Raw genomic sequence first — 22,996 nt, forward strand, 5'->3', positions numbered from 1 at the left:
GGATAGGGTAGTCTGAAAAACACTATGTCAGCCTTATGCTTTGAATCAGCTGTCCAGACTTTCACTGACTTTCTTTAAAGAAGTAACCTGTGTTATCCAGAACACACCTATGTCTGTAGTGTTATGCTAAGATATCTTTTCCTTTATATTTTGATGGTGTAGCTCCTCATGGTGGCACTCTAAACACCCAGTCCCACCATGCCACTAAATGCCTCACATTCTAAATACATGGAAGATGGAGCATGTCAGCATTAAAAAATAAACTCATTGCTGGATACAAATAGGTGAAAAGCCTGATTTTGGGGTGTTGATCAACACATTTCTGCGAACAAATCTTCTGCAGGTTTACTCACAATCTGTATCTGTGCAACTATTATACCTGTATCTTTATATGAACATTATACCATAACTGTCTCACTGTCACATCCTCTGTTCATTCATTTTACTTTCACACTTCTTCCTCCCAAGCATAAATACCCCCTCTCCCTCATCTCTTTATTGCGCTCTCCCCCCCTCTGCTTTAGTGTTTTGCTCCTCCTTGCTTCCCCCATCAACCCCACCTCCGTTCAGCATTAAGCCCTGCTTGTCTCTCTGCCTCTCTGATCCGGTGAGCACCGCTTATGGGAGCTCCTCAGACCAGTGTGAGCACTGCTGGTCTCCAGTTGCCTTTCCAGCGCTGCAAGTGGAAGAGGAGTAAGGGGGAAGAGGGAGGACGAGGGGGGGAGCTACCCTCATGCCCTAGACAGGAGAAAGAAAAAGGGACAAGGAGAGATAAAGTAAGAAATGAGCATGATAGAGATGCAGTGAATAATAAAGGGATAATGAGAGAGAGAAGATGAAGTAGGAAAAGGGAGAGCTGAGTAGCACAGGGAGAAGAGCAAATGAGTGAGCGAATAGGAAGCGGAGAGAGAGAGTGAGCGAGTGCACGAGAGAGGGAGGGAGGCGAACAACACTGCAGACACTCACCCACTGTCACTGCTCCACAGCCAGAGGACAGAGGCAGCAACGGCAACAGTGGAAGCAGATACGATGGAGGAGGAAGACTGTTCCATCCATCTGCAGCTCAGTCCCCGTCACTGACAGCCTCTCCGTGGGACCATCCTGCCAAGTTGAGAGCAAAACGGGAAAAAAAGGAGAAAACTACTCTGTCTGTCCTTCACAGGACCAAGTACCGGACCTCAACTCCTGCAGGACTGATAACACAAGCCACACACCTCATGTTTTTTCTCTCTCTTGCACTCTCATACACTTACTCACACCCTCACCCTCAAACTGAAGCACGCTTCACTTCTCATTGCCTTTTGGACTAGTGTGTTTTTTTTTGTTGTTGTTCTTCTGTTGTTTTTTCTTCACTGCCTCCGGTGACCTTCTGAGCTGAGTGGATTTACTTTTATTCTGTGGCGGACCATGGGGCTGGGGTGGAGGGGTGCAGCGGGGACCCTCCAAAAAAGGACAGAGGGGAGCTGGTACCTTTTGGTGACATTGCTGCTGTTGTGTGGTTTCTGGAAGGCTCACACACAGACAGAGGATGGGAAGTCTGTCTACTTCTGGGAAACAGGTACTGCTAAACCACTAATTACAGATTAGATTTGATCCCTTGCTTTACATATGGAGTGTTTATGATGGTCGGTGGTGAATTAGTGTGTGCTGTGTGTGCTGATGGTATGCGACTTCCCACACTCTAACTTCCCTCTCTAATCATATGTGTGCTTTCACCTCATTATTAGTGGATGCATGTGCTCAATAGTGTGATGATTTTAAGATTTTAGGCAGCATTTACATTTCATGCATACTGCAACATTGTCTTTTCTGTCATTACAATGAGCTTTGAAATAAATTGAAAGTACAGAAGCAAAATTATTCTCATGCTTAATGGTCTGCAGTGCTTCCACATGACACACTTTACTTGCCTCATAAATTTGTTATTTGAGGTATATGACTCTACACTGCTGAACTTCAAAGACACATACACTTGAAAGATGACCCAGAAATCTACAGTAGAGCTGTCTCCTCATACTGAATAGTCTGTGGCACGCAGGACAAACATGATCCATTTTTGAATGGATTACTTTCATCTCCCCGAGTCTCAGGTGATGCACCATTATTGAAATGTTGCTGCTGTGCGTTATAGCATTCGGATGATTGATGGACGTTGCTGCACATAAAATGCTCAGTGAGGGAAGTGGAGCGAAATGGTTTTTGATGGTATTGATACGACATCAGGACTGAATGAGTGTGTGGGTTGTGCGTTTGTGCAGCTCACTCATATGTAGTAGATGTGTAGGTGAATGGGTGGTTACAGTGCGTCTTATCTTTGCACATGCTGGTTTTCTTCATTGAATAGTCGTGTAAACCGTTTGTCAGAGGAAGAATTCTATATATTTCTCTGATAGACGTGATTATATTATCAGTGTTGACATGCAGTCACTCTACCAATCATAAATGCTGGGCACTAGTTTAAGGTTTTACACTACAATTTTTGCAGTGAGCTGTGATTATCACAATAATTATTGCTAATGGACACAGAGAAAATTAACACAATTATCTCTGCAGTCTTTCTTAAAAATATTTCATACTTAATTCATTAAAATAAATTACCATCTCCCCTGACTTGATTTTAGCCCCAATTAGACTAAAAACCCGGGGGTCACGGTGTGCTCTGCTTCTACAGAAACACCAGGACAACTTTTCCCCACACTCGATCACCCCCACTCCACATGTCCTGCCCCGCCTTACCCAGCACCATAGTCCCCAGTTGACGTATTCCACGTCTCTCCTGTGATTCTGCATATTTAAAGAGGATGTAGCTGAGTAAGGAGATTAAAGGAGCAGGGATTTAACAACCCAGGAAAGACAGCCTAGGGAACAGACTTTAGAAAGAGAAAGGCAGAGTGAGCACTGCAGGCAGAGAGAGGGACTAAGTTAACCTACATCTACCCTACTGTAGGTCATAGTGATTACGCCTCTCTCCCACGCTACAGCACCTTTCTCCCACACTATACATGCTTCTCAACTGGGAAGCTCTAGGCTCTGTGCTTTGAAATGTAATCCAGTGTTGGGAGTTTGTTCACTTATTCCCAAATAAAAGGTAGATCATTGATTTCAGCCCCGGAGTTCTTTTTTCTCTGCCTCTTTGGTTTGACAATTGCCTGCAGAGCATTAAAATCACATAGGGCAATTTCGGGCTTTGAATCCTAATGCTTTTCATCAAAATGTGATTATGTTTGCACCAGATTTGCATACTTTTTATTGCCAATCGATGCTTGTTTTAAAAAAACAAAAAAACAAAATGTGATGATGTTTGTGCACATTTGCAGAGTGTGCAGTGGAGGGAATATTCTTGTGGCAAGCAATGCTCTGATGTTTTGCATATTGATGAGTGTAGCTGAAATACAGCCCCCTGTCTTCAAAACTGTGGGGAATTGGGCTTGCATTGCTCTTATTGCCTTCTGTGAAAATATGATGTATCTGTTTTGGAAGGTGAGACAGTTCAGTGCCATTTTTTTGCTCCTAGAATACTATTCAAATCAGGCAGATACAGACAACAGGCTCCGCTACACACTGCAACTGATATTTCTGAAGGTGGAGGTGAGCAGAACTGAGGAAAAAAAGAGAATGATTACAGCCACCATGAGTATGATGGTGGTGGTGATGATGGTGATAATGACATGCCACAGTTTTTCAGGGGCCTTTGAGAGATTGCTGGGAGTTGTCTCCTTCTCAGATGCTATTTTCACACCATTTCTCTTCTTGTCGCTTCCTCTCAACTGTGCACTCCCCATGCACTTGTTCCTCTGCATCTCTATTGCTCTGTTTCGCTGTCTGGTGCTCCTGTTTCAGGAGCCACAGCTTTCTCCAATCTCTGCAGTAATTTTTGCTAAAATTCCAGAGAAACCTTTTCTGTTGCCAGTAGTCAAGCAGCCATACCAGGATGATGCACTTAATATCGCTGCAATCTGTGCATTACTTTGTAATTGAGACCTACGAAGTGCCATAACCGCATACACAAGCACAGCAGGTGCATGTTTCCCACTCTGGTGCTACAGTATGTGTGTGCTTCATTAGAGTCTGTTGTTCAAGTGACAAGGCTGCCAGGTTTGAGCTGTCAAGACCTCACATGTCTGCCTGAGGACAAAGCAATTACAGGTTGTGGAGAAGGTGATGTTGAATTTTTGAAAACACACTGTAACGTCTCCATGTCTTGGCACCTCTGCATGCCTGACTGTAAGTGTATAAACCCAGGTTGAAGATGACCTGGATTAACCTTTAGGATTTTAAAATATCTTAACTATTAGAACATACTTTGCAAAAATTTACTATGTTGTTAATGTGAGATATTTTGTGATTTGACATTCTGGTCTGATCAGCTCCCACCCTCCCTGAATGCAGGCTTGTAATCTTTCCTGGGATCCAGATTAGCTATCATTCAGATTACGCAGGAGTTGCCTCTGGCCTCTGATCAGGCCAATCTCATTTTACCTACCATCTCGCCTCGGCAGATGAACTCACACTTCCCAGCACGTGTCTCTCCCATAGTCCTATTAAGTCACCTGAGTCATGCACAGCCTATCCAACTAATTGCTCCAACTAACTTACTTACCATGCATCTGTGTGTGTTTTCTGTGAGCAACGTGCTTGATGCGTAAATCAATACATTTCATCGATCACATTGGCATTTTAATTTTGAGACCTATTGCACTGACAAAGTTCAGACAGACAACAGTCTCCTGATTGGCCACCTGTTAAGATCTCAGCATTTAAAGCATTGTTGCTCTCTGAATGGTCAACAATCGAATCACAAACTTAAACCCTTCATTTCATGTTGAGATGCAATTTAAGCATTAAATTCTTTTTTAAACGTAGTTATATGTGATAAGCTAATGAGATTGTTGCAGATCGTTGTAACTCCAGAGCATGTGTCTATTTGTTAGTGTGTCTGTGTGTGCAGGTCTGAACATTTGTCAGCCCCGCTTTTGTAATGACCTGTCACTTTGCGGACACAATGGAGTTTTAGTCCTACACAGTTTCATACAATGAGGAGCACTGCAGCTTTCAGCACTCTGAACGCGCTGCTTCGTGTCACCACGTCCCACTGATGTCACCTTTCAGTACATGGGCACAGGGCGACTAGCGCTGACAGGCCATTGTTAGCCGAATTCATTCCTCCCTTCACAGAGGCAGTAGCAGTGAAGGATGTCACTGTTGCTGAGGGTTGTTAGTGGCTCTCTCACAATCACCTGCTATTATGGCAAACCCACTGAAGAGGCCATCCAAGAAATTGAGGAAGAGCAGGTTTGGCAGGTTCACAAGTTCAATACAGAAAGCCAAGGTCATTAATATAGCAAAACGCCTTCAGCCAAACTGGTCGTAGTAAGCGAACACAAGACAATTTAAGTTTAGAAGTCGATCTTTGAGATAGGAAGAACAAATGAATAGTATTGATTAGCTGCAAGTGCTGCAGAGTAATTAAGCATGCTGCTGTATTTTCTGTTCATACTCTAAAAAATAACCCAGGTGAGCTTTTGCCGCTAATTAACTAAATGCATGTTGTGTTGACGTAATATTGTCTTACGTCACCTTAAGATTGAAATCCAGGGTTTGTAGTTCCACTTCCAGTTCCCCCAAATCCTGCCCACATGTCCCTGGATAACCCTAAAATGCAGCCACCTGTCCACAAGACTTTCCCTACGAGCATTATTAAAGTATCTATTATTAATATTGTATTGATTTTTAACTTACGAAGTATGTGCTTGTAATTGTAGTAATTAAGTAAAGGTGACTTAAAACTTAATATTTATTAGCAGCCAACTTAAAAATCTGTGTTTACTGTGCCAACAATTAAGTGTGTAGTAAATAAAAATGCATTTAAGTCTAGCAGAAAAGCTGTTACCCCTTACGCAGTGTTACGCAGCTGGTTCAACTTAATTTGACATGATCTTGGGTCAACGCAAACTGTTTTTCTTTGTTCAGCCAAAACATTTGTTTTTAGAGTACAAGAACAGGTACACTTACAAGAAGTAAGATTCACTTATATAGCTCAGTATTACAAACCTAAATTAAGTAAATTAGCCTCAATGCTGCACACTATATTCAATTCAATTTAAGTTTATTTATATAGCACCAAATCATAGCAGAATTGTCTTAAGGTTGTTTTTTATAAATCTGACATTGTTCAGTTTTGCCAAATCATCTTAGTTAGTTATGTGGATCTCTCTCATTTACAGCAGAGCTTCTCATTCTATGAACAGGTTTCTTCATTTGCATGATGATTCATGTCCTCAGTTCACCTGAGCACTGGCCTCTTGTCCCAGGTTTAAATTAGAACTTGCTTTTTCTGTATGCTCTGAAAATCCTTTGCCTTAAATAGCTGTGTACTAATACCTTGGTGCATGTGTTATGTCCGGCAGTTGACTTGAATGGAACCAGAAACAAACACACGTCAGATTGAGTAGCTGCAGCTTTAATAGCAGCAGGAATGTGACTGGCATCATCCCAAACGAGAATGTCCCTCAGAGATTCCCGCCTCATTTTAGCTAGTGCATTACAACATGACCCTCTATGACCCTAATTAGCATAGCACCTTAGGGCAAACAAGAGTCTGGTAGGTAATTGGCTAGTCACTGTTTATATTCCTTAGCAACAGGCAAAAAATTTAGGCCATGCATATAAATTAAGAGAATTTCCTTGGGAATTTTATTTTTCATTACAGAGTGTGCCAATGGGTTTATTTTAATTCGGAATGCATGTTTTTGTTTTCATTTTTAGTGCAGTTGAAGTGGAAACGGGCTAATTTTGTCTGTTCTATGCGTCTGGGCCTAGAACCATTTGAAAGTGAGCACTCAGCAGCCTGTGGAGCCTTGCTCAGGAAAGGCAACAGCAGCCGTGGCCATGTGGCCTCGGTATCTTTCTGTCGAAAAGAGGAAGGAAGCTATTTTTCAAAGTTACTTTTTGTCTCAGTGGAGTGTGGCTCAGGCTCCAGTGGTCTGCAGTTCAGTGTCACTGCAGCAGAAATGATACAGAGCGAGTCAACAATATACTCTATCGTGACATTGCACTTGATTTTAAAAGCATTTGCAGCACAATACGTCATGTTTGACCCAGATTGATCCGTTGTGTGGCTTTAGATATAGTACCCCCACTGCTGACTACTCTTGACTGCTGCGTTTTTTGAAATGGCCAATCCATCCAGCAGAGAAAGATGCCAAAGAGATGCCAGAGTTTGTTTAATCTAAATGGCAGAGCTTACACTAAGACCTGGCTATTACTGATACAGGAGGGATGGCAGGATTAGAGATTACACTTCATCCAAAATTCTTTATTTAGTGTGACATAAGAGGATTCCCACGGCCTTATTTTGGCATATTCAAATAGTTCATAACATATTTTAGATGGGGCACTATGTCATTCAGCCACAGTACCAGGGTACTTTGTGGAAGGTCATGACATGAGTAAGCAGATCAGTGATAGATTTATGTTATGTTGGGATGTTTTTGCTCTGATTATCAGCCTTGACCTGACATACCAGAGACACGTGTTTCTGTAAAAAGAAGAGTATACTAATATAAATATAAAATGACCTTCTGTTCATTTTTACTAGGTTTTTCTTTCGTTACACATTTAGTTCACGTCACATTATGTCATATTTATACATGGACATGTCTGCTGATCTATTTTAATCGGTAGCTTAAAGGTAAAGATTAGGTCCTTTGCTCAAAGGCCCTTTGATTTATTCATATCCCCTCCTGTATTTTCTCAGTTCAGCTTGAGCTTCACACCTCAATCTGTAAAATATCTGCTCCTTCATCCCCCTGTCTTTACTTCCTAATTCGGAGAGGTCATGCCTCTATGGTGTCTCATCCTCACAAACAAGCTCTTTAGTCTATGGGTCAGCCACAAGTTGAAACACAAATAAATCCTTCGCCCATATGGGGTGAACCAAACACTTCCATGGTCAGGGAGTGGCATTCAAAACACACTCTTCAGTCCCACAAGAGGGAAACAGGCGGCTTCATTGGGCTCAGAGGAAAAGCAGCATCATTGAAGAAAGCAGTGACATTTACCTGAAAAGAAACAGTTCTGTCTCCTCCGCTGCTATTCTAATAAAGCTGGAGACATGGAGGAGGCTCTGGAGTAAATATCTTCCCGTCCATCCTGCAGCTCTGTCGTTATGTCATTAATCCTTAATATCTCCCACCAGCCACCATTTGTATTCTTTTCACTTGTGGGGTAGTCATAGATATATTTTAGACATTGTTTCTCTAGCATAAAAGCTGCTGTCTTCTGGATAAACTGATGCTTTGAAAATCGTTCTTTGTTGTTTGGTAGGAAGATTAATTCATCATTAGATTGTGTGATGAACTGTAAACACAGACTGCTATAATCTAGTGTGTAGTTAAGGAATCATATATCAAAGATATGAAATCTCTAATACCATGAGTACATTACATTCAAATATTGAGTACCTGCTGGTTTGAATCTTATATAACCACATTGCTTTTGTTATTGAAAGTCATACTGTACTGCTGCAGTTTTGACCCCATTTCTGAATGATTTTCTGCTTGTTTTTTGTCCATACATTTTGGGTTGGTTGAGTAAAAATGGCACAGTAATTTCTCTGAGTGCCCTAAGCAGCAGTGACAGCACAGTAGCTTTAGGTAATTGTTTGTGACAGTGATTTGATTTGATGGTGTTGGTCTATGGAATAATGCTGACCCCTGTGTCTTCGGACTGGTGCATGTTGTGCTTTGGTTTTCATTTGTTTTGACTGTTCAATGATAAAATGCATAAAGTAATAAAAACCTCAGCAATGAAAGAACTAACATCAACATGCTAACAGTCTCACAATGACAGTGAGTCTGTCATATCCTGTTTTAAGTCTTGAAATATGAGTAACCTTGTTGTTTATCCCTGTAACATGATTCTATCATCATCTGTGCAGTTGTCTTAATTATCTTGATCTCTTACCAAGTTATGCTGATATCTTGAATTCTGCAGGTAGTAAATATGGATTTCTGACGAGAAGATTAGATTAAATGTGCACATTTATAGTAAATGTAGATACAATTATCACCATATTAACCATTGGCAACTTGACAGTAGACAAAAAGCCATTACAGTTCCTTCTGCGTAGGGCTCAATTGTCTGACTAAACAGTTTTGAGTTATCCACCTTTTCATTCATTCATTGCTTATTTAAAGTCGGGCGTTGGTGGCAGCAGTCAGGTTGGTGAGAAAATCCCTTTTCCTTACAATGTTTTTTAGGTCCTCCTGAAAGAGTCAATCTCAGGCCTGATGAGATCTGTAACCACTCTGGCATGTTCTCAGTCAACCTCTGGGTCTACTGGTTGACGGCGACTGGAAATTTACAATAGAACATGTCTAGGAGGCATCCTGATCCGATGCTCGAACCAATTCAACTGTCTCCTGTTGATGCGAAGGAGTAGTGCTTCTACTCAGAGCTCCCTCTGAATGTCAAACTCTGTATTCTCTGTCTTCAAAGGCCAGTTCAAGCTTCTCTTTTCCCTCTGGTGCATCCATACCTACACAGATGGACAGATTTCTTTTCATACTGAAGGATATATAGGCTATGCAGACAGGCTCCACACTATTGCGCTACAGAACATGATGGCAGCTCTGGACAGTAACAACTTTGAGAAGAAGCACATCTTTGTTGTCTTTGGCTGAACAATATGAAAAGGTGAAGGGGGCGTCCTTGTCTGCTTCATATGAAAAGTGTCCAGGACGCTGAGATAAATGTTACATACCTTCAATCCATGTAACAAGCATCACTGCAGGGCACTGGTGCTGCAGTCAATCCATGTATGAACTGGGTTCTGGTGGCAAAATGTACTCTATGAATACTAGAGACGACATGTGGATACGGAAAGTATGAACTGGCCTTTAGACCGAATCCACCGTATGGAGGAAACTCATTTTGAGTGCTTGTGTTCACAGCATTCTTCAGGTCACTACGCAGAGCCCATGACCATAGGTGAATGACTGGTAAATCAAACATTTTACCTTCCAGCTCAGCTGCCTCTCCTCAAATGTCAACCTCTTGGTGGTGCATAGCTAAAGGTCAGGACATCACCTAAGTCACCTACTGTAAGTCATTAAGATTCACCCTGTTGAGATTATGTGTGTCTTTACAAATTTCCATGGCAATTCATCCGATCGTTGTTGAAATATATAGGTTTGGCTCTTACTGGTGGACAGACTGGCGTTACCATCTGTAGCGCCACAGTGTTAATGTGGCTTAAACCATAAGCAGAAAACAAAATACCAACTTGTGCATGTAAATCCAAGATGGTATAGTGTTACCTCCCAACAGACAGTGGTTATTACTCATGAAGCCATAGTTCAAGAGAGATTTCAAGCACATATTAAGAGTTGGTAGTAAACCTGGCGATTATAAATGTGATTCATAACATTGACCTCATTTGCATTCAGGCTGTTATACAGTACAGCGTGTGCTTTATTCTTGAAAGTGCGGCTAAAATTTATCTACATTTCAAGACCTTGTGTGCCACGAACTACTTAGCCCTATTAAAGATGCATATGCCAACAGAAATTGGAAAAGGTGGTTAATTTGCCAGCTTAAAAATGCATAGAAAAGAAAATAGTTTTCCGAGAGCACATTTCATTTAAGCCCTAAGATCAGCATAATAGGCCTGAAATAATAATGAGGGAAGGAGAAAAACAGAGACGCAGAGGGGAAACATAGAGGATTTGTAGTCATCAAAAATCCATACAAAGGACTTTAGAGTGAGAGAGCACACCGAGGCATGCTTTAACATTAGTATCAACATAATAAGCCAGAAGTATATTATGGTGGAGGGAGAGAGAGTGATAGAGTGCCTGGCTAATCACCAGTGACAAGCCCCTGGATTAGAGGGAGGGCAGCAGATGGCCCAAGGCCGGGCAGGGCTGACCGTATATGAATATCCCAGTAGGCTGATCAGGCTCACTAACTCCTCATGCCTGGTGGTGGCCACTGCCCACCCGTACAGTTATTTACCTACTTGCAGAAAGGTCTTCTAATGCAATCACAGAGACATTTGCTCTGACTTACTGGAACCTCTTTGATAAAGTAATATTTACTGGATGTCTATAATTCATGGTAGGTTATGATGTTGGCTGAGGTTTTATTGTCAGTTCAGCTAATGGTTAAATTCTTATTAATTGTTTGGTCCATAAAAATAGCCTAGCTAGTACAAATTCCTATGTTTTTTTACAAACCACATTTTAAAAATCGAAATATTTAATTCAAAGGATGTAAGAAAGAGGAAAAACAGAAAATGTATTTGCAAGTTTTAGCTTCGAATAATTAACATCATGTCAACCTTTAATTTCAAGTTAAAAGTTTTGCACTACACACATTTCTAATAGTACTCATAATACATTATAGTAAGTGAAAATGCCTTTTTTTGTTCAAAATCATCATGTACCATATGTGCCTGCCCCTGTTTTGGTTAAAAAATAGTATTTAAGACTGACTAAAACCTTTTTAACTATTAAACAGTAGTAACGGATGTTTATTTATACAGTACATCCTGCATTTATGGAGCAACATTATCGCAGTGTATGTAAGTCCAATATTCAATCCTTCAGCTCGTTTCACTTACTTTTTCCACCATAACTTTCCACCTGTATGTTTAATAAGTGTGTTCAGTAAAGACATGAAAAATCATGACTGTGTGTTACCAGCTTATAAACAATGTGTTTGTTGATATTTGCGACCTTGATGAAGATCAGATCACATTTCATAACCAATTTATGCAGAAAACCAGAGAAACCACCGTTCACTTACTTTTTCTTGCCACTGTACATTCACTAACCATTCTCCATCTCTCTGTGCAGTTTCATGTTAAGCAGGTAATGAACAGTGAGGTTTTAGCTTCAGCTGCTATTGGCCTGACAGCTAAACAATGAGCAGAAACTCACTATATAAAGCTCTGTGAAGCTTATTACATCATCACAGTGTTTTCACCTTTTAAATTGGTGGTAAAATGAACACTTTGCTTAAAACACAGTATTTCATTGTATTTTTATCAGCTTTTATTGCGGTTCTTTTGCTGTGTCCTTCAGTGTTTAAGGTTATTCTGGCTGCTTTCAAATCATTGCATAACTAAAACTACAGTCTTGAACGCTGTCCAACTTTGCATCTATCCATTGATTCAAACCTCTATTCATCTGTTCACCCATTAGCGTTTTCCTCATATTACCCATTGTACTGTGGGTGTTTGGCGTGGGCCTGCACTCGCAGGGTGTCACTTCACACAGTAGGTCTCTGGCAAACACTTACCTCAACTAAAACCACACATACATACAACACATGCACACACACACAGTCAGTCCCAGTAAGACCACACTTGCAAACCACAGGGGGAAGGCTGGCATTTCTCTTTTAATGCTATGTTGCTAACCAGGCGGCTTTTTACTTGTTTTACAGTCAGGAATAGAGAATTCTTCAGCGGTCACACCTCCTGTTAAATGTAGCTCAGTGCTTGCATGTGACAGATTGTGAGAAAGGCTGTTTCTCATCCAGTCTAATCTCGTGTCATCTGTGTGTGTGGAAGTTAGTCATAAGGTTGTTTGCGGTTTATTTTTAAGTGAGAATAAATCAGATATTTAATAATTTCTGATATTAGATGTTGCAAAAAGATTGTCTGTATGAAATCATATTCCAATAATAATCACATTCAGTCTGGATTTTTAGCTCCAACATAGTACAAAAGTGCTCTCACCAGGGCTCTAGTCCTATTTGATCTACAGTACGTGTTCCCCTTGACATAATTTGAACTACAATACAGCTGGATAAACTGAAAAACTGGTATAGACTTTCTGACAGGTTCAAGTCCTCTGTACAAGACAGGAACTCTTTGTGTCATTTGTCAGCCATCTTTGTGCCTAAACCAACGTGACATGCAGAGTTCCCCAAGGATCAATCCCTGAATCTGTTCTATTTAAACTTTACACTTTTCCATTATGCAGACAGTATCCAAATGTACCTGTCAAGCTCCTGCTGTCTCAGATTCTCTCTCGAAATACATTCACCAATGATTTGATGTGCCTCAACTTCATTCGGGTAAATACAGACAAGACTGAGATAATTGCCTCTTGTGCAGAGCAATAAAAGCTAAGCCTGTGCAGCTTGACGCCCTGTGTTCGAGTCAACACTGAGTAGGAAACCTCAGCGTAATTACTACATTTTTATGGACGTATGGTCGTAAATGCTACTCACTACTTTACAAACACATCACATAAATGTTCAGGTCACATAAATCCTCAGGTTTTTGCTCTTTCAGGATGTTATCGACTTTGAAATACTGCTGCTTGTCTCTACGTCTCTGTCAGACTCGCTCAGCTCATCAAGAGTGTGAGTGTTTGCTGTTATGCTTCACAAACTCCCAGAAGACTCTTTCAAAAACAGGATCTTACATATCACCTTTCTAATTTTTCCCACACGGTGACAAAGTGCCATGTGATCATGATTATGTTTCTTCTTTTGGTCTATCAGGTCTTTAATATTATTTATTTTCAGCCAACAGTTCCTTTTGCAAACATCAATGTACTTAAAATAGAGAACTGTTAAATAGAAATAATCTGTAAACACTGTAAATAATGTACATTAAAGGACAGATTAACACTTTTCAAGTGTGTCTCAGCAGAATTTACTAAGATATCCACTTGATTTAATAATGTGAGACCTCTTAAGCCTCATACTAGCTTTTAATACTTAACGATGACTGTGGATTTTTGATCCCTATCACTTCCTTTAGAAATGATTCTCTCAGTGGTCAGTATGAACATGATGAATGATTACAGCAAGTTAAACCTGCTGTCAGTGTTGCATTAACTCATTAAACATACATTCATTAGAATAAATGCATTAAGTTGTGTATAAACAATACTTAGTATACATCCTGTGTATGAAGTCCAAGAGCTATGAATTCTAGTATTGCATTGTATGTTTACAATGTTTGTTGAGCTGCCATCCCATATTTTATATGTTGTGAGGTACTTATGGGCTGGAATTTTAATAATCAAGTCTCATTTTGAAACAAAATGAATATAGTTGCTGATAATGCCTGAAATATGTGTCACTGCAGTGTGTGTATTCCAGTCCTAAATGGTGTGATCAAATTAGAGTGGCACCATAAAATATGCAAATGAGCTTTTGTCATTTTAAGATTAGCTGAGCTGTACTCGATTATGAGAGCGCACAATTAGATCCAAAACAAGTAGCACACTACAGAGACGCAGTAAAGTGCTCATAAGGACTGATGCAGCGTTGATGTGTCCTTTTGTGCAACATAGGGATGCGGCACACTCCCCTAAGAGGACTCATTAATGAACAAGCAGACAAGACAACCCTGGCTACTGTAATTCATCATGGCACGTGTGACCTCTCTCCTCAGTGCCACTGGCAGTTCTCGCTGTGCCCTTCTTCATCCTCCATAGGCACACAGGAACGTGCTAGATACTTAAGCCCCAGAGCACCATTCATTCTGGATTAAAATGTTCAGGGATTAAAATGTTCAATTTCTCAATTTCTGTCATTGTATGTTCATCCCCTTTTTACACTTCCTTTCATTTTAATGAGCGAGCTGCTTGATCAGCTGCTCTGCTTTTCAGTTTTCTCAGCAGTGCTGATGAAATAGACATGTTTCCATCTCATAAATGGTACATTAGGCGTTACCACTGCTCTTTCTATACATTGCACATGACTCATGGCTGGAAGCAAACCAGCTCTGGTAGTAGTGACGTCATTTCATGCCACTAGAGAATTGTGATCAAAAGTGGCACATGTTTACCCAAGGCACATACTGTATCTCTCTGGAGCATCCCCTATTGTTTGCATGTTGCACACTAGAAATAAAACTATTAATTCAACCTTAATCCTTTTGCTCTGTTTTCATAGCTAAAGCTTATTTCACAAATTTCTAACTTTTTGAAAACCAGTGATTTTGGCTCCCAGCAGGATCCTTATTAAAATATGTTTCTGGCACTTTGATCTCGATGAATAATGGAGGCTACACAAATAATCTGGGGAGACTCTTACCTTTGTGTAGCTCGACAAAGCAAATCTAAAAACTCCACAGCAGGAAATCTTTGTTATCAAAGGAAAAATGTCTGCAGGATCTCTAAGGGCTTCTCAGTATTTGAACCACAACTAATTGCAAGACAAAGCTTTGGAAAATGTCATCCATCACCTCCATGTTTACACTCTCCCGGTTCATTTTTTCTGAAAGAGCCCATATTGAGAGTGGTGACACAAAGGCAGAGGGAAGACGAGGGTTGCTTCCTCCTGGAAACAGTGAAAAATTACCAGTTTCCTGAAAGCATTCACCCATTTTCTTTGGCACGCTCTCGCACACTACATTTTGTGGATGTACAGCTGTGCCAGAAGTTTTTGAGGGCATGCTGATGTGTGCTCCTTTCTTTTAAATAAAATCTCAACCTTCAGTGAGCTTGCACAGTTAAGCATCAGGGTATCAGGCTTTTTTGTGATTGAGGGTTACACTTTACTTTTTGGGGTTACCTGCTTTCCTTGAACATGCTCCATTTTCTTCTACTTTAGTTAGTGACTTTTTGTTTCCAGGAATGACTTTGAACAACCCCTAGAGAACAAGGAATTTTCTCTGAGAGAGCTAAAATGATAACCGAGCAAGAAGCGGCTGAAAACCCAAAATATATTTTTTAGTGGCTGCTGTCATTTGATAAATTGGAATCACTGGCTGTTTTCTCTCTGCAGTAATACAAACAACCTTGTTCAGTTATTAGTAGAACTGTTGTTGTGCACTTCATTTGAGTCAACTCTCCAGGAGTCATTTGATGCAAACACATTGCCTTCATTTTACTTGGAGGTGGATTTTTTGTTCAGTTTTTTTATTTAACCTGCAGAACAGAAGAAGATAAAGCCAACAGTGATTGAGCTATAAGGAGTAGTAAGGCTAAACATTCCCTGTGGGACTGTTAGAGCTTATATCTTATCTCTCTGGCGTATTAACCACATTTTCCATCACTTAGCCAGTTGGAGTTCACTGAGCAGTGGGTTGCTCACTATTATTGGACCATACATCATGCATTTATTAGGCTTCTGGCTTGCTCCTTGGCAACGAGTGAAATAAGAATAAAGCAATAACACAACCCACATCCCTCTGTACTCGGACCCTCAGATCTCCGGTACAGTGCGTCATTAGAAGTTCCCGTCAGCTGTCAGCAGCCGCAGAGCAAACAGGTCGGCCCAACCCTCCTTCAGCTGGTCACACCTGCCTCAATGAACACTGCGTATGTGTTTGTGTGTTTCTCTCAAAGCACGGCCGGCAGGATTATATAGCTGTCACAGCTGTCTGTCAAAGCTCGAGCTGCCCCCTCCACCTCCATGCATCCAGCCTCCACCCCATCTGAGCTGCTGACAGCTGTAGTCATGGCAACAGAGATAATATGATGAGTGTTTGTTGTATGTCAAAGCCTCTGACCCACTACCTGTAACCGTTCCTGTCGAGGACATTCGACATCCATTTAATGGGAATATGTTCAACTGTCATACAGTTAATTATGTGTGTTTCAGTTATAATCAACTTGTCAAAGTTGTATGACAATAGTGTTCATATTTAATATGTTTCATTATTTTGAGATTATTTTGAGAGTTCCCAGGTTCTGGATTTAAACACAGTGAGTAGATGCAATTGGATTTGTTGACAATAATGAAATGATATAAAAGCAGCAGGAAAACAGTGAAAAAATCTATTGTGTTTTTTTTACTTATTGTTAACAAATGCTGGAAAAAAACCCAAACTGACAAGTATTTACATCCTACCAGTTACTGCAACATAATCTTCAGGCATTTTGAAAATCAGATAATTGTTCAGGTCATTTTTTTGTCTAATAATTGGTATTTGTTGCCTCCTATATCAGATTTTTTGCATTTCACCATATTCACATCTGATTCTTCTGATAAACCAAATAAAACACTACTAATATCTTATCTACTGATGAATCAGCTAACTGAGAAAATATTTAGCAGATTTATCAACGAGATAAAATATTGCCCCCTACTAATGAGTTATGTCTGAACAGCCAAACTTTATATATTAGCTTATTTGTAAAGCTCCATCATTGTCTGACAATGAGTAAAAACACATTTATTTAACAGCCACACTGTTACACTGGTGCCATACTTCATCATAGCCTTGAACATAGCCTTGGTACTTTGAGTGGATTTTACTGACACTGTCCCAATGCCATTAAAAACTCACTGATATTAAAACTATTAATCCAAATATGTGTAAAATGGCCAAGTGCACTATTTCCATCAGTCTGCTTAAAAAACAAAAAAAAAAAAGAAATTCTCTGATCTTATTTGATGTTAAATGTGAAATCCTGATCTGCAAAGTATAGTAAATACAAAAAGAAAACACCCAATGACTGTATTTAATCCCAGTTCTTGAGGATATCTGTGTGCTACACTTGCTTTCAGTTCCTCCTGACATCACTGTGCACACATTAAGTGCAGGAGCCTGTCTGAAAGTGTGTATCCCAGAGATCCCCATTAAACAGGTGGATTTGGTCACTGTACCTAGAAGGCATCCACTCTCTCTGGGTTTCAGCCGGCAGTTTTAATGTCCAGTGTTCACCCAGATGTTGTTTTAGAGGCTTTTCTGCCTCAACAGCAATAAAACTGTAGCGGAAACACTGTTGTGTGTGTTTGTGTGTGTAAAATGTAGGTCAGTCCTGCTGTTGTAGCCTGCTGGTGAACCCTCCAGTCAGACTGTGGACAATCTGAAATGGCATGTTTGCACTCATACCCGGGCACGTGGTTTTATGTGGACCCACACTTCCATTGATCTTCCACATATGCTTCTTTTTATTTTTCAGGATACCTACCATCATAAAAACACTGCAGCACAGAAATAAGATCTCTAAATCACAGTAGGAAAAGCCACTGTGGGAGCAGTATAAGTATCACTGGCAGCAGTGGGTCAGCTCTCCATGCCTCTCAAACACTATTTAAGAGAGTCTTAGACACTTTTTTGATGAAATCTTGCCTTAGTCCACTGTTAATTTACAGCGGATTAATATCATTAAAGCCTGCTTGTCCATCCTCCCAGCCTTTTTCGTTCACTGTTGGATCCCCAGTGAATAAAACTGCAGCTCCAAGAGCCTGCAGCGCTTTGCTGTTTATGTGAGACTGCAGATGAGGAAGAAATGAATGAGGAGTGGATGACCAGAAAGAGATTTAATTCAGAGATGATTGAAAATTGAGAAAAAATAAAGAGAGGAAGAAGGGGGATACTTCACTTTTCCTCTCTGTGCTTCATTTCTTTTGCTTCTATGATCTTTTCTTAACCTTAGCCAAAGTGCTTCTGTTGCCTACTGTACATGTAACCACAGACACGAGGAGAAGTGTAGTCCAGTCTTTTGTCCTGCACATTGTACGCCCACCACTGACCTTGAAGATTGACAATATTCTGTATTTGTCAACAACTATCATAAAAGGACTAAACCCACTAACAGTATGTTCTCATTTCTCAGACCCAAGCCTACAACAACCAGTAATTAATATGTGCACTGATTTGTTAATAAAATGTGTTATAGATATGTTATGTGTTATTTTGTTATTTGGATGCTGTAATATTTAGTGTTACCAGGGGCGGTTCTAGACCCTTTTTAGCGGGGCTTTAGCCCCCTGTCTGTCATTTCAGCCCCCCTAAAATGATCAACTATCAAAATGTACTGAAAGTATAATTTTTACTTTTTAAAATAAAAGTGAAAATAACTAATAAAGAAGTTTTTTTTCTCTCTTTGCTATTCTGCGTATTCTGCCCTCCCTGAATGTGGGCGTCCAGTTTAGCAGATGAACAGTTTCCCAAATGAGAGACAGGAGTTGCTGGTTCACGCTGTTTATTTATTTATTTATTTGCCTCCCAAATGAAAACAGTGTAAAACTGAAACATACAAAAGAAAAGATTTATAAATCAACCATATTAAAATTGACAGGACATCTAAATACTACAGTATGATACGTTTCCCATCCTAGTCAGATGACAATGAAAAAGAGCCATGATGAGCCTATTAGCTTGATGCTAATACATAATGGAGTTCCCTATAAACACGCTAACAGAGATTAACATCAGTTGTAATGTTATACAGTACTCAGGGATGAAATCCTACAACTGCCCCTGAGTGTAACCCAACGGGAGTGAGGGTGGTGTGAAAATAGCAAGCAAACAACATCAAGGCGACAAAACCATCCTTCTTAGTTGCCTCTAGTTCCATCATGTCGGCTTGGTGTGTCATGTCGTTTAGATGACGCCTCAGTGAGGAAAATCCCCCGATTATTTGGCCAGTTTGGACTCTCTAAGAGCTACAGAGAGAGCTCCTAGAGAGTCCTGTAGGGGGTGCTGGGCGTGTGCAGTCTTTCTACGACCGGAGCGAGACTTGTTTCAGCTTCTTCGACAGAGAGTCAAACACGTTTCCAGTTGCTGTTGGCATCCATCAGTGTTCTCCCTTGTCACCTATTCTGTTCTGTGATTTTGGTAGACAGGATGTCAGGACACAGCCGGGGGGAGAATAGTCTCCCATTTGGAGACCTCAGAATTGCTTTTTGCTTCATCAGACTGTGACCTGCAGCATGAGCTAGGTGGCTTGTACCAGAGTATGATAGTCAACACCTCCAAGTGTGTGGTTTGCCATGGATTGCTGCTGAGAGTGAGTTGATGCCCCAAGTAACAGAGATCTTGTTCATGAGTACGAGTAAAATAGAGCAAGAAATTGACCACTGTGGTGAAGAGGAAACTGAGCCAAAACGTTATACTTACTAATCAGTGCTCAATCAAGGAAGGAAGTTCTATGGGGCCGGAATGGAGAGGAAGAAGAACTACAGTGACCATAACTATTTCAATGTACACTGACACATATAGGTATTCATACTTTTAAAATCTAAACACCCTTGGCATGGTAAATAATAAACTGTCTAGTGCTCTTAGTTGGGATGTGAAACAGCCTCCACTGTCAGAGACAAACTCATGGGCTCCTATCCATCACCCTGACCTCCACGTTTATGTTCCACTGCACTCAGTGAGAATGTCACCGTGCTTTTTTCATTTCCAGGATGTCTTTTCCTGATAGATGGGTTTTACTACTCAGCGCAATGTTAAGGAGACAATCGCATGCAAAACGAACACAGGAAGGATAGGGTGAGTGTACAGTGCTGTATATTAGATGCCAGTGCTCATCAGTTACTAAAGCAGACACGGCTCAAGTTATAAGCTTCAGCATGTGACTTCAATTGAATCTACAGTTTGTGCTATCAGCCTTTCACTAAACCTGATGTTACCCTGTTGTTAGACTTTAGGCTCAATCACATTGGAATTCAACCTGTCAAACCCTTTTTAGTTTATTGCAATCAAACTGTTGCAGCTGCAGCAGATTCATGTAAGTTAAACTTTGATCTAATGGAAAGCTATTAGGTAATGATTGTCTCTAAATAGCTATGTTGCACTGTCGACTTTCACTTTACCTCATCTTTGTGACTGTGTTTACATGCACATACGTAACCTGGTTACTGTAATTCTGTGTTTACATGCAGCGTATGAGTAATCTGATTTCATTTTTGGGGAAAAAAAGATTTCTGACTAATATAAAAAACAAACAGTAATTTCACTATAACTGGAACATTCATCTTAAAGTTATCTACTTGATATGACACATTGCAGATTCAACCCCTCCACTTATATATTTACTATTTTGGTGTGTTTTAGTTTAGCAAGTGACCTTAATGTGACATTTAAAGTGTTTTATATATATATTTATATATATTTATATATATATATATAATTTGCTTAATTTGCTATTTTGGCTTTTACTGTAGGTGACAGGTAAAATATAAAATTGCAATATAATAAAATAATAATTAAAAAACTACAAGGGAAAACAATTAATGAAGCTCTATTGCGAGGTTTGAAGACCAGAGCATCATCACCTCTCTGAATTTGATTCACACTCTCTTCACATATTTATTATTTGAGCCTGTTAATTAGTTGTTTACATTTTTTCACACATTACTCTCCAGCAAAGCAGCTTTTCCCTCATAACCGCAGGAAAGCGCAGCTAATCACTCGTCAAATAAAGAGAAACCGAAACAGAGACACTGACATTGCTTGAGGATGAAAATGAAAGGCAATGAGGGAAAGATTTAGGCTACACAAACCATTCCTGGTGTCATCTTTTCTCTTCAGCAGCATGGCCATCACTCTGAAAAATAAATAGACTACCATCAAAGACTTTAGTCTCCAGCATGGGAATTGAGAGTATTAACCTTTAGTGGTTCTTGACACTACAATAGTTTCTTGGCGTACATTTCAAATGCGTCTCACGTAGGGGTTGATTCCCCTGGAATACTTCTGTTTATAAAGGGAAGTGGAAGCACTATGAGGGTGGAAAAAAAAGAGGAAGAACCCTAAGAGAATAGAGATGATGGAATGGCTGTGAAACAGGACGAGAGCAGCAGAGACAAGAGAGTCCTACTGTGAAAATGAATGCCGGCTCCCAGGATGGAGCAGCACACTCAAGGGAGAGAAATAATAAGACTGATGGTGCTGGTACACTCTGCTGCCAAATGCTATGGTTGATCTAGTCACACCTCCTCTCTTTAATATTGCTGATCATATATTGCCAGCAGCTGGTTTTCTTATGTGGCTTTAAGGATGAGAGGGAAGAGTGTACTTCCACATTATCTGAAATTTATTTCCATCTGTCAGGTCCAATATATCCCAGATATTGTCAGTGTACCATGATATGTCTGTCAAAGCCTGCTTGTCAAAAGAAGTGTCTGACTTTTAAGCTTCCACCATCAAACATCCTTTAAAGACACCATGTTGGCCTTTGAGGAAAAACTGTTTCATAGCGGTTAAGTTTGATTGGTTCTCTGTCAATTCAGACTGGGATCTAAAATCTAGAATTTTATGTCCACAGTAGATATCAAGTGAAATAAATACAGTAACATCAGCTGAAGGATATGAGAAATGGTAGTTCAGAAAACTATTTTCTTCTTATCTTTACAAAAAAAGTGGCTTCGCTTTATGTTCTTTCCAAATCCTATATCAAAGCAGACGTTCACATCATCCAATCATTCCTTCAAATTTCTTTGCTCAGTCACATTGCTGAGTATGGGGGGAAGTATTGCAGAGCGGTGTTTGATTCTCCAAAAAACATGGCATTTAAGTTGATGGTCCAGGGCAGCTATTGAGTTGCTTTGATCCTCCACCTACTGCGGTGCCTTTGAAAGTGACTCTTTGGAGTGAAGAGCGCTCTGTCAAGAGTCTCATCTACAAAATACAACCCTGCTGGGGACTGTGCTTGAAACGAAACATACCGATGGCTGAATCAAACGAACGTTGCCAAATCCAATAGAATCACTCCTTCATATTTAATGGATTCATTTATTTATTTATTAATTAAGATGGGTTTCATGGTTCTCCTGACACACTGTACCCATACTGTAGCCTTCAGTACCAACCGGTTTGTAGCTATGGCTATAAGCAGCTGTCTTAAGTCCGGGCTGTGTTTTTGGTTAACCTTCAGGTGCAGAGAGCAGCTTTCCAAATTTCTTTATTTGGTAAAGTATTTGAAACTGACTACACTACTGGTGTCACCACTTCTTGAATTTCTGGATTTACCATCATTCTTACTGTAAACTGCTGCTTTTCAGAAATCGTGACACATATTTTTAACTATTTTCTTTCAAAAAATATAAAAACGTCTAGTTTTAGCACATCATTTATGGACTGCTCTGTAATCACTGAGCCATTTACTAGTCCTGTGTTATTACAGATTGAATTAACATATTGGGCAGTCAGTGTAAAAATACACAGCCACGGTGATGTAGACATTCACTCTTCAGTAGCATCTGTGTGTCGTCCAACATATGAGTGACACATCTGGTCTGCAGCTTCATTAACCATCTATTCCCATATTGCAGAGTGGCACAG

The 22,996-nt window shown here is 40.2% G+C and overlaps 1 protein-coding gene across 3 annotated transcripts in view; it reads left to right on the plus strand.

Annotated features, from left to right (window-relative positions):
• Positions 1–652: 652 nt before the first annotated feature.
• The window catches only part of LOC113169795 (thrombospondin type-1 domain-containing protein 7A), a 124,881-nt gene continuing 102,537 nt past the window's right edge, over positions 653–22,996 (plus strand). For all 3 annotated transcript variants that reach the window (XM_026371504.1, XM_026371506.1, XM_026371505.1), the window contains exon 1: positions 653–1,558. In XM_026371504.1, coding sequence (XP_026227289.1) covers positions 1,408–1,558 — 151 coding nt within the window. In that variant the 5' untranslated portion in view covers positions 653–1,407. The remainder of the gene's footprint in view (positions 1,559–22,996) is intronic.

This window comes from Anabas testudineus, chromosome 16, assembly GCF_900324465.2.
Source record: "Anabas testudineus chromosome 16, fAnaTes1.2, whole genome shotgun sequence".
In the NCBI taxonomy this organism is placed as follows: Eukaryota; Metazoa; Chordata; class Actinopteri; order Anabantiformes; family Anabantidae; genus Anabas; species Anabas testudineus.